General features: G+C 36.1%; 1 protein-coding gene across 1 annotated transcript in view; it reads right to left on the bottom strand.

Moving 5' to 3' along the window:
• The window catches only part of RYR2 (ryanodine receptor 2), a 333,950-nt gene that overhangs the window by 211,991 nt on the left and 108,902 nt on the right, over positions 1-13,057 (bottom strand). Inside the window, exons 14-17 of the mRNA XM_086626085.1 lie at positions 12,100-12,221; positions 8,883-9,066; positions 8,049-8,184; positions 2,113-2,208 (exon numbers count right to left, since the gene is read on the bottom strand). Of these exons, the coding sequence (XP_086482211.1) occupies positions 2,113-2,208; positions 8,049-8,184; positions 8,883-9,066; positions 12,100-12,221 (538 nt within the window). The remainder of the gene's footprint in view (positions 1-2,112; positions 2,209-8,048; positions 8,185-8,882; positions 9,067-12,099; positions 12,222-13,057) is intronic.

Below are 13,057 nucleotides of genomic sequence, written 5' to 3'. Positions count from 1 at the left end.
GACTTTGAGCTCCGGCTTGCTGTTTAGCTTTCCTGTCCAGTGCATGTGAGAAATAAAGCTTTCTGTAAGAAGCTGTTCACATTTTTCTTATTTCACCTTTTTCATAATTTCTCTGTTCTCGTGTCCTATGATTCACTTAATTGGCAAATCAGATATGAAAAGAACTAATCATATCAGATCGATGTTTTCAGTTATTGCTGTAACCTGTAGAATTCCAACAAGTACTACATTGGTAAGAATAAAATTCAGAACACAGACCTTGCACTATGCATGTTTTTTTTTTTAAATCCAATAAATACTCTTACTAATCTTGACAAACAAGAGGAAGGGGGATCAGGCTCCAGTGACATTTCTTACCAACAGTGTTACTTTGTTTTTGAGCTTTCTGTAATCACAATCATGAAAAGCATGGTTGAAAGGAGTTAAAAAAAAAAAAAAAAAAAAATCAGTCTTAAGAGTCCAGAACTAATTACTCTATTTGAATCTCATTTCTGAGCAGCTGGGTCCAAGTTTTTTTACTGTCTACTGTTCAGATAGCTAGACAACATCATTTTGGCATATTTTCATGGTGAAAAGAATAGTAATTAAATCTTCACATAAGAAAAAAAAAAAGTTTGTATTTGTATCAGTAAAATGAGGCAAGAGACTCAAGTATTATCCATGAAATCAACACTATTAATTGCAGAAATGCAGTCCTAGTATTTCTTCAGTAACTTTGAGATACACTTAGCAGAGGTTCTTTAATGCAATGAGATTTGTCTACCCTCTGTTTTCAAAATCAAACGACAGTGCTACATTTCAAACACATACTTTCAAAGAAAATAGAGTAGTATCGTTAAAAAAACACAAAATAATTATTCTAATAACTACTGAAGGCCATTTTTTTTAAACAAGTACATATCGAATATGGTAAACCAGATAACCACCTTTAAGGTCCTGTTAGACTACAATAATGTTAATAACTACATTTAAGACAGTAAAGAGGTACACAATAGCAAGCTGTCAAAGCCAATATGAATCATATATCACCACGAGAAATTCTTAATATATTATTTATATTCTCCTAATGTGTGGTGTTCACACTATTTATTTCTTATTCTTCTCAAAAAGTATATTTTTCCAATATAGTCCAGTTTTTTTCATCAAGTTTAGTTGCAATATTTTGTAAAAAACTCAATTGGAATCTTAAAAATACAACGTATTTGGTTGACAGAGTAGGTTTACGGAGAACAGATTGCTTCCAAGAAAACAGAATCCAGAATCCTCATTTCAGTGAGAAGTACAGTACAGCTCAGTGTAATATCATTTACTTTCACTTTGAGCAACACAGAGACTAATTGCATCTCATAGATGCTGAAGGGTTAACATAGTGGTTCAGGAGGAAGATAAGACACTAGGTAACGACAAGGAAAATAAATGAGGTAGCTTAAAGAATTTGAATCCAAAGGGAAACAGAATTCCCAGATTCTTAAGTCATAAATGTGTTTCAGACATGCTCCTTCTTGTTAACTTCACACAAAAAATTCAGACCTCAAGACCTCAGGAGTGAGGAAGGTAATTTAACAGGGAATGTATGTGTATTATGAAGGCAACACTGTTGCATGCAAACATATAGGTATTTTCTGAAGACCCATCTATTACACAGACTCAACTAGAATACATGAACTTCCCTGCATCATCACTATAGTCCTTCAAGAAGAGACAAATTATATTCATTCCCTATGGTCATTATTATATTCAGTTTTCTGCAAATCCTGAAAAACAGGCAGACTTACAAAGAGAAGGGAAGGGAAGGTACTAGAATTACAGAGAAAGCAACTTAATGCAACTGAAACTGCAGAACAACTGTTTCGGCAAACTGTTTCTTTGCCTGAATTAAAAGATAGCATTACAATCAATTAGCCAAGGAAAACGAAAGACTGACAGAACTAAACATAGACCTACAACTGAAATCAATATGTAAAAATGCTACAAATATAAATCTCACTTTACTAATACAATTTACTTTCTCATAGGAAGAACTTCATGATAATTAGACTGAACAAGTGTATCGCCAATTTTAAACAATGAAAAACTGGTGAAATAAGGAAGTTAAAACACTAAAAAGCATACCAGAAGAGGCTTCCAGTCTTTCTAATCTGCTGATCAACCAATCAAGAGATCCAGAAAATTGAGCACAGTTTTTACGATTCCCTCGAATCAGAGCCGCTATTGGAAAAAGAGAGAGAGAAAATAAAAAAAAAATAAATCACAATTATTAGTTCATTTAAATTCAAAGAATTCCTGTCTTGTCTTGCTAGGAAGGATCCAGTAAGATAGATTCTTAATCTTTTATTATTGATGTTCTCAATTCAAATTTAATTAATGTGAGTGATAGTTAGACTTAAGCACAAGAAATACCCTTGGCATCAAACTGACCTTTAAAGTATTTGAATTATTTTGGCTTTATAATCATCTCAATAATCCCTGAAAAATGCTCTACATTAAGACACTACAAAAGTCACCTGCTATTGTAGAAATAAATTTATGTGAAATAGTATTCTTGTAATGACAGGAAATATTGGAAGAGCACAATGTGAAGTCAACGACATAAGTGATGAATGTAAACTATTTTCTATAATATCGTTGTTTGAGAATAACAGGAACTAAAACAAGACAGATGTTGAGAAACTGTCATACTTTCGACAGGTCTGTAGGGAGGAAGTAACTGTTTTCAAACTGTTTCACCCTCATGCTTTAAGCTGAAGATTGAAGTGGACTGAATGCATGGTGGGTGACTTGGTGGGTAAAACTGACCAGAAATCTCACTGAAGACTGCAGGCGTCCACGAGCCTGCCCTGTCCTGGAACAGACACGTTTGAGCGCATGTGCATACACAAGGGCTCTCAGAGAAGAAATTTCTATGGCTATTTCCAGCAGCAGGGACTGTTGGTCCTGCCAACAGGCAATGGCCTCTTAAAATCTATGTTTTATTGCTGCAGAAATTCACTGTATTATATTGCGACTGTGTTTTTATGCTGTTTCACTTATAAAAGGTTAGACTTACAGGCTCATGACATAAATGTGATATGAAACTGTATTTGCAAAGGAGAAAAGCAATCTTGGGGTTAGTTTCAAACAAGTCACTGCACTGACAGTTCTGCATCGTCAGGAAAGAAATCACAATCCAATTCCTTCATAGCCAAAAAAACCTACAAACAAACGAAAAAAACCAAACAAACCCCAAAACCAACCCTTAACAAGCAAAACAAACAAACAAATCCAAAACTTTATCTTGTTGTATTATGGGATAAAAAAAATATATACCCTGAAATCTTACATAGTTAATTAATCATTATTTGAAATCATAAGAATCATAAGAGGAGGGGGTATCTTGTTAAATTTTTGACACAGATTAGAACTCAGGAACATCTGTTTCTGAAAGCGACTTTTTTTATTGACTGTAGGCAAGCCACAATCTCACTGTGCTTCAAGTATGAACATAAAATGAAGTCAGTAACAGCTCATTGCTTAACATGACATCAACAAATTTAACTTCATTAACAGTAATAAGACACAGATGACTTCATAAATGCAACTGAGCAGAAGTTTGTGAAAGGTTAGTATTCAGTGGTAAAAGCTGTGTTGTAAATGAGGCGCGCAGACACTTAAAATTGAAAACAAAAAATAATATCCAATAGTTGCTTCTTTTATTGCCCACTACTCTGAACAAGACTCGCATCCAGGTTTAAAGAAATAAAAAACAGGATGTGGTCAGTCAGACGTTAAAGTCACATTATTACGTACACTCCTGCAAATTTTTTGGTTATACAAAAGCATCAAATACAAATTCAGAGTGATTGTATGTATTTGTAATAGGAGGACAGATGTCTTAGTAGATATATGGCAATCCTTTTAAATTGAAAGAGAGTAGATTTAGATTGAATATAAGGAGGGAAATTTTTACTATGAGGGTGGTTGGCCTTGATGATTATTAAAGGTCCCTTGTGACCCAAACCATTCTATGATTTTTATATGCGACAGTATCCAGCCTCAATTCAAAGTCTGTAAATGTCTCCATTCTTGTCACAGTGAAATATATCACAACATCAATAACGTGACAAAAGCCATCAATTCTGGCATCACATTTTACTTTTATTTATGTGCAGACTCAAAAACAAAGTACTGTTTGCTGAAGTAAGACTGAGCAAGCAATATCCATTTGTCATCCACACAATTACAGTACAGCTCCAGCATTACTCGGAACACAGCAACGTACAAATTCATTACAGCCAGATCAAAGCCAGGCTTCTAAGCATTAGCTGCCAGAAGATAATGCAGTTAGGGAAGTAACATAAGTGCAGGAGGGGCACGGAGACTGGGAAGTCAATAAAAGCTTGTGCGCTGTTCTCTTCACTAAAAGTCCATGGAAACAGTACATGATACAGGACAAGCAGACTCTTTCAGAAGGAATTTTCTGGCCTCGTCAACTGGAAATTTCAGACTTAGAGAAATGATTCAGAGAAATCAAGCCACTACTTCTTCCAGTCTGAAGAAGTGTGCTTAGTGTAACAAGAGATAAACTAAACTGTGTCAAAAACTTCAACACTCCCCTATATCCATGAATAGCCCAACCTCAGACTTTTATATTCCATCATCTACACTCTAAAAGGTCACCAGTTTATTTCATTGAGACATTAACTCTCTGGACCTAGTCTACATACTTCTAAAAGTTTATAATATCTGCCATAACTTCTTTAATTGATTCTTAATAAATCAAATAACTACCATTATAGTATACATTAAATAATCACCTGAAAAAAAAAAGCCTAAACTGGATTCACTTTACTTAGTGGGCATATATGAGCTGAAAGATAGAGATGTAAAATTTTTACCAATGTTCCTTCTAAATGATCTTTTAAGCTCAGGGTTGGACAAGCAGACATCTGTCAAAATCACATTACACTATGCCACATTTTCAAGCATTCATACAGGCATTAAGGTGAGTGAAAATATAACGGTATTACTCCTGTAATGAGAAGCTCACACTAAGATTTAGTATAATTTTCACTGTGAAAGCTCAGTTTAGTTTCATGCATCTTTTCCAAATTTTAACCGTTAAAGATAAAATTTGCTACCCTTTCTGTCTGCCAATGGTTGAGCTACCTGTAAATAATTCAGACTAAACAATCTGGTTTCTTACAAGTGTGAAGATAGCCAAAGCTATACGAGATTATTTTGTTTTGTCGAAATACAGTGAAAACAGCAAGAAACATTTTCTTCATTTTCTGTAACAGACCATTGAGTTCAGAAGGCAGGCAGACATTGGCAAAGTGAAAAATGGAGCAGTAGCATGCAAACAAATGTAAGAAAGGCCTATACTAGCTTGAAAAACATAAGACATGAGGAAAAAAAAAGAGGGAAAGGATCTAGACACTCCACTCATTTATTAAGAACCTACAAGATAATTCATGTTGCTAAGTCATAAAATTTCTCAATCATCAAATATCATAAATCTACCAGTAAAAGCTCGCATCTGCTTCTGAAACAGTTCTTCATACAGAATTACAATACAAAGGACAACAGTGTACCATCGTTACAAATTACTGTTAGCTGAAATCAAAGCAGTCTGATGTATCTGAAGTTTCAGTCCTGCTTTTGGCCCACATGCTGACTCACTCACTTGTCACTAAGTTGCAAGTTACAGCACTGGAGACAGGTATATAGAGCGTGTGTTTAGCTTACAACTATAAAAATCATGGATATCAAAATCAAAAACATTAAAATTACCTTCTAATGTCCATCAAATCTAGCAGCCTAATGTTAAGAAATCCCACTTTTGGTCATGTATCATGTTACAATCTTCAACTACATAGAGGTGGTAGATCTCAGCAACTCCTCCACCAGAATCACAGCCACAGGAACCACCTTCTACCCTAATGGCCTGTGGTTAGGTGACAGCAGCCACTGTTCAGCTAGCTCTTCCTTCATTGTCAGAGATCATGGCAGAGGGCTTCTGGTTGTCTCAATGATATTTACTGTGTCAACTTCTATTTCCCCCAACAGAAAAGGTAGTGGGCCAGACAGAAGCACCTCATTGGTTTTATCAAGGGCTGTGCACCATATGCTGGATATCTCCCCCCAGACCCCATCCCAAGATTATGATGTTCTTCAAGAGCACAAGATGATGAACCTATTCTGACTATGGAAAAGCTTGTAACAGTACTATATACAGAACTCCTGCCTCAGTTGCCTCACTTTACTGTTTGGTAGTAAGGAGAGTTTATGTGAAATGAGGCATGTCATTAAAATTTCATTTTCTGTGCCTTTGAATTTGGAGGAATGTAAGTTTTCAGTATGCCTTGCACACATGAAATACTGCTGAATATTCTGAATAAAGGTCAGATCCCACAGCTCTTAATTTGGGAACTATCATTCCAGAGAACCTTTTTACCTAAATTTATCTCTATATCTGTTTCTCCAAGCGAATAGGAGATAAAACCTTCTATTTGCCTTATTAAGGAAGTTTCCAACAGAACACTTGCAAATAGTTCTAATTATTACTAATCATAAATGGCACAAAAAAAACTCCAAGATGATAGCTTCCTTTTCCAAACATGAATTAAAAGACTCACAATAAATAAGGTTCAATGCCACACACTGAGCAGCACAGAGAAAACCAAGTATTTTAAGTATCAATAATAAATGAGCACTAAATAAGGAATGGGTCCTATATAAAACCTAGCCTGTGATCACGTTTCACAATGCATACTCACAAAACAACAAATTAGTAACATACACACAACGTTCATCTGGGCACTTCCTAACCACTTGACTCACTTGGTTTTACAAACTCAATACTCAGTTGTGGAGCTTTTAATGGAATTGATGTATACCACCACATTACTTGTATACCTTTTCAATACCAAACTTTTCATGAGTGAGAATTAGTACAAGTGATACATAAAATACTTTATGTTTTACTGGAAAGTAAGATAACAATCCTGCGTGAGGACTTTGTCTAAACTCAAGTTTTTGGCAAAACACGTGCAAGTTTAAAGGCAAGCAGGCTTCCACACTAGAGCGGGTGTGTTACAGAAAGAAAGCAGCACAGGCACACATACGCAGCCTGCACATAGGACTGCTTAACAACACAGACACATTACTGTCCTCAGCCACTTAAGGTCAACGTTAATGTTATCATTAAAACTTACTTATGGCCCTGAGAAATCCTGATGACAGAGGAGCAAGGAACTGACAAAATGTTCTCTTAGGCAGAAAAACTTTCTTTTGTGGACAATTAACAACTCAGCAGGAGTGAATATGCAGGCAGCTATAGCAGTGGATTAATAACCCCATATAATGAGTCATAGTAGAATATAAATAACATATGCAATTCAAATTGGTGAGCAAACAAATCGGGCAATTAAATGCTGCTACCTAAACAGAAATTTGACCAGGACACCAACTAACACTTAGATACCTACAGAAGGTATTATGAGCTTTTCAGTGACTGCAGGTGAACACGACCTTCACGATACACTACATCTAAAACCATGTACCTTTCTATAGCACACTGTATCCTAGTATAATGCTGGAGTCACTAGTCATTACTGACTAATAAGAGGGTCTTGGTTGTAGAAATTTTAGATTTACGTTGTAGTTCTGCAGACAGATGTGTGAAAAATCATAGACTTCTACAAAACTGATCACAATGTCATGGCTCTAACACAGGAATGACATTCATATATATTTTGTTCACACATTTTTGGGCAGTATACAAGATATATCAGCAATATGATGATATTAAAAAGCAATCAATCATTTAATTGACGTCAAAAATGTTATTTATCACTATAAATATTATTAGAAAAATCATGTTATTTGAGCATTTTCAGTATCTTTTAACCTTAAGCAATGCAAGGACCTAGAAATGCAAAAATCTTGTTTAATTTGTATCCTAAATTTTTACACAGTGGAAATTCTTCTATATTAAAATAAGTACGTGTTTCTTTTCATCTGAGAATAATTTTGAGCTAAAACGATCCAAGTAATCCTTAATGTCTTACCTAGTAATTCATACAAAGAATTCAGAATAGATTTCCATGCTTCTCCAGCTTCCTTCCCAGCTACATCTGCAAAATGAGCTGCACTGCTGTATACATTCAAGCGATCAATACATTCAAGAACAAGGTTGATCATACCCTAAAAATGGAAAGGCTCAGATTGTCAGAGAAAAAAAAAAGTATTGTTTAGGTGCAAACACATAAGATTCTCAGAAATCTAAGAAAACAAAACATGAAAGGCAGGATATGCAAAACACAAGAATATATACATGGTGTCAGACAAGTGGAGTCAAAAAAGCAATCCCTATGGAAAAGCTTTCCTTGACTGTGTTAATAAAAATTTACCATTTAGGACGGTCAAAATAAAACAGACAAACAGTATTCCAGACATAATTTTAGGCAAGTTTCTATTCTGGAAGGCCTTTAGACATCTGACTAGGTATAGGCAACTATCACTACCGAAGAAACAACAGACAATAACAAATTAAATATTTGAAGTATACTTATTAAACCAAAACATCTTTCTGCATCAAGAGATGGACATATAAAAGAATAAACTGATTCACACCAAAGGAGTAAATTACAGTTAGAATTCAGGACATAAGGTCATATTAGTATCTATGTTTTTTTCAAAGCAAAAGGAAGTAAGGCCTTAAATGCATTTCTTTAAATACACAGATCTAAAGAGATTATAAATGTAGCAAATAGTTTGACACTCACAGGACCAAAAAAAACACTGCAAACATACTCCAGATTAGACATCAACGCTACAGACACTGCGGAAGAATACTTTCAGAAAACACGGTGGAAAATCAGGAGTAAAACTGAGAGAAGTACCTCTTCCTGGAAGAGGTTCTGGCGATTCTTCAGTGCTCGGAGTCTGTTTTGTTTGTCTTCATGCTCCAGATGTTCATCGGGGGGGTGAAAGTAGCCAATCAAGTCCTGAAGGCTCAGACTGACTGACTCGATAGGCAAATCAATGGTGGAAGACTTCACTTTCTTGCTGAGAGCATCAAGGCCTCTACAAGAAGATGCAAGGTCTCCTGAGTATTGCAAATTAATTTATTTTATCGTTTAAACTCTTTATTGGTTTAACATCAAAGTCTGTATAGATGACAAAGTTCAAATCATTTTCTGACAACTACGTAACTTCTCAAAAACAATTTATGTCTGCTCCATTCTCCATTAATGATCCACCCCTCCCTTCCCAAACATAAACTGGAAACATCAAAAACGCTTTTTCTCTTAAATTTTTTTGAAATCCAGAAAACACATTTTACTATTCTACCGTGCATTTAGCAGTATCGGAAGCAGACCAAAAGATGAAGAGAAGTTATAGTAAACCGGTTCAAAGCATCATGAGGCTGGAATGGACGGAAGTCAAAGAACCAGTCCTGCAGTGCCGAAGAGGGCCCAGCCAGTCCATAGTGGCTCCTAAGCATATCTCTAACCTGTTCTTAAGCCATCTTCAGTGCTGGAAGATGCAGCTCTTCCACACACCCTGTCCCAGCATTTGATTGCCTTTTTCTTTCACTGACACACAACTCAAGCTTGGCCTTGCCGTAGTTTATGACCATCGTCTCCTAGAAGTGAGGGGCAGACTGTTCTCACCCGTGTTGCACCTGCCCCTCACTTAGCTGAATCCTCAAACCCCAGAATCCAGTTTTTCCCCAGCACTGTGCTTTCCAGACCCCAATATTCCTTTCTCCTCCATTTAAATCTCATCTTTCTTGAGAGGTGGCTGTTGCAGCTGAGACCTCGCCAGCACCATGCAGCATGTGGAAGGCAAGGGCATTCCCTTGCTCCTCCCGGCTCCCCTTGGGAAGGCCATGGTGGGCAGGGACAGGGCAGGGGGGCTTCTCCAGCCAGAGACTGCAGGAGGCCCACCAGAACCTTCTGGAAGGAGCAGGAGAGACCATGAAGGGCAGAGAAGCTGGGGGTACTGAGGGCCTGCAAACAGAGCACCCATCCTTAGTGGGGAGGGAAGGATCCAGAGGATCCTGAAACTCTGCAAGAGCCAGCCAGGGCCCTGAGGCACTGGGAGAGGAGCAGCCCTGAAAGGAAGAGCCCGTGCTGGTGGCATGCAGTGGGGGAAAGCAGGAGGAGAGAGCTTATTTGACACTTGGGACTTCTCTTTTGATTTATTCTCAATTCTGCCATTGTAAAAAGGATTTTTACTAGCACATTTTTGAGTAAAACCCTGCTACATAGCAAAGAGGTCCCTTTTGTTTCTACCAGTGCTCCATTTATGCTGACCTAAAGACCACTGAGCTCCAGCTGGGGGAGGAGCCTGCCATGTCCGCAAAAACACCCTCCCAGCCCCGTGTCCATCCCTCTCTCTTCTTTCACTAGAAGCACCAAAGGTCCCTGGTCAGGCAACCTGATCCATGACTGTCTTCACCAGCCCTCCTCCCGAGCTGCACAGCACCCTGCTCACTTCCAGGATTCCTCTCCAGGCCACAATATGGACTAGAAGCCCGATTTTATACTTCGTTTTTTTCTGGATTAAGACAATACTGATAAGTATTGCAGAGGGGAGGGGGCAGAGGGGGATGGTTGTTTATTTGATCGTTTTGGTTTAGGTATTGCTTTTTTTTAACTGGCATGTCACTATTTTCATCTCAAATGGTGAACTACAGCTAGAAAACTGAATTTAGGAAACATTATTAATTCAGTAGGAATATTTACTGCTGAAGAATAAAAAAATCTTAGAATAAACAATGCAATGTTGGAAAAAGATAGTTACAAAAGTTATCTTTAAAACTTAATTTTTATTGTGAGCATGTTATCCAAACTGCAATTTTTCTACTGACTTCGTGGGAAAGAACTGGGGCACACACTTATGAGAATAATTTTAATCCTCTCCAATTCAGCTTTTTCTTCTTGGAGTAACATCCTGCCAAAACTAAATTGTTAAACACTACCTTGGACTCCCTGCGCACTCTGCAAAAACCTCCACTGTAATTTAGCAGTACCTAGATTTGTGAAACCTTATCATTAAATTGCCTTTCTCTGTCCTTATCTTTTATGACATTCTTAGAAGCTTCTAAGAAATTTTATTATTTACAAAGTGACCTGGGCTTGCACTTCTTTTGTATTTTAAATGTCATACAGTAGGCAACTTTCCTGACAGGTGTTTTTCTCTGCTGTTATTTAAGTACCTGGGTAGACGTTTTTCAGCAAATTGACATGTCTATGTCTTCAGCTGTGCACTGATTTAGGACATGGTTGCTTCAGGTCACCATCTCCCACATTGTCTTTTCTTATGATAAATGAGTTCCTATGAAATTCTTATCATTCCATATAGTCTTATTGCATATCACCCTTTTTCTAATACCAGTTAGAGCGATGAGAGGGGACTTTCATCAATTACCGGTCATAAACATTTGAGAATTACCATTTTATCAGCGTTATTTAGGAGGATATTTGGAGTAGGAAGATAAATGCAAATTGCACAAATCTGGCAGTATTTTTAAATGGCTAAAATACAATAAAAATATTTTATATGTTGCAAAATAGTAAAGAAACAAGAAGCATTTAAAAGGGAACAAATAAGGAAAGTGTAACTTGATACTTTTAAGAAAAACTCTTTCTTGAGACTATGAACTTCTTCAGTATACATGTGTCTTCTACAAGTTTCTAGTTATATGGTTATCTCCTTCTTCCAGGTTTTTCAAGGAAGAGCACTTTTAAAAACCATACTTAGAAAACAAAGAGCTAAATAATGCACTGCATGATTTAGAGCAAATTTTGCCAAGGAAAAAATTGTCTTTTATGATTTGTTTGCATTTACAGTATGTTTATGCATTCAAATGAAGGTTGAACAATAAAGCAATATTAGAAGACAAAGAAAAGAAACTGACCAATACCTCTCAAAGTACATACATCTCTGCTGATAACACATAAAGAACTGGCATAATGTCTTGTCTGAGAAGTATTCATCTGTTTTCTCTGAGGGCTAAATTGTTCACTGTTGTGTTAATAGTCACTTTGAATAAAATAAAAAAGAAAAAAAAAAAGGAAAAGGGATGAAAAGATCATTTTAAAAGCACACCTTATAAACCTGTTGAAAAGGAAGACTGTACTACGGATGACACGTGCTGTACGGGATTCTTCATTCTGAGATCTGGACAATGTTAAACCATCATCCATGTGGCCTTCATGGTGCATTATTGCCTGCAATACAAAAATAAGAAGCAGTCGCTGCTAAATGAAACATTATTCCCAAATAAGAAGTATGAAAACTCACATAGTAAGGCAGGAAATGATGATATCACATACCAAAAAAAAAAAAGAGTTTAATTCCAAACAGATACTCTCATGTTCTACTTCCTTGTGTCCAAGGAGACACTTGTACTGAGCCAGTAGGTTCAGTGCTATAATAAACTGAAAGTCACAGCTTCTATAAACAATATACTTTATTAAAAAAAAAATATCAAAAGTCTAAAGGTTTTTGTTTGTTGTTTATTTCTGTCAACTTCAAAAATAGTTCCCTTGCACAGCAGCAGATCCCTGAAGTACAGACAAGGTCAAAACAGGTATTCTTTCCCAGTCTTGATTTCTAAGGATGTTACTGACCTTCTTTGCTGACTATGCCTTGAGTCGCTACGGATAACTTACAGATTTCATGTTTAGTTATCATTGCTCTGAAGGCATTCAATCCAATCTACATAAATATTTTAAATTATTTTAAGTATTTTTTCATACACACACACACATATACATACACACACAAATTATATTACTTATATTACTAAATTATTCAATAATGTATCTTATGTTGAACTATTTTAGAATTATTTATTAAAATTGTTAGAATTATTAATTATATTAGTATTATAATCACTAAAAATTTACATGAATATAACACTGATTCCCAAATATATATTATGTATTTATAGAATAAATACGTGTGTGTGTGTATACACGTATTTGATACAGATAAATTTTTTATATATATATAAAATTCTAAAGCCTGACCTCCAAGAATACCAGATGTTGCTCTAGCTTTA

This window comes from Tauraco erythrolophus, chromosome 2, assembly GCF_009769465.1.
Source record: "Tauraco erythrolophus isolate bTauEry1 chromosome 2, bTauEry1.pri, whole genome shotgun sequence".
Lineage (NCBI taxonomy): Eukaryota > Metazoa > Chordata > Aves > Musophagiformes > Musophagidae > Tauraco > Tauraco erythrolophus.
Note: the sequence above shows the minus strand (reverse complement) of the source record. Positions and strands in the feature narration are given on the sequence as shown.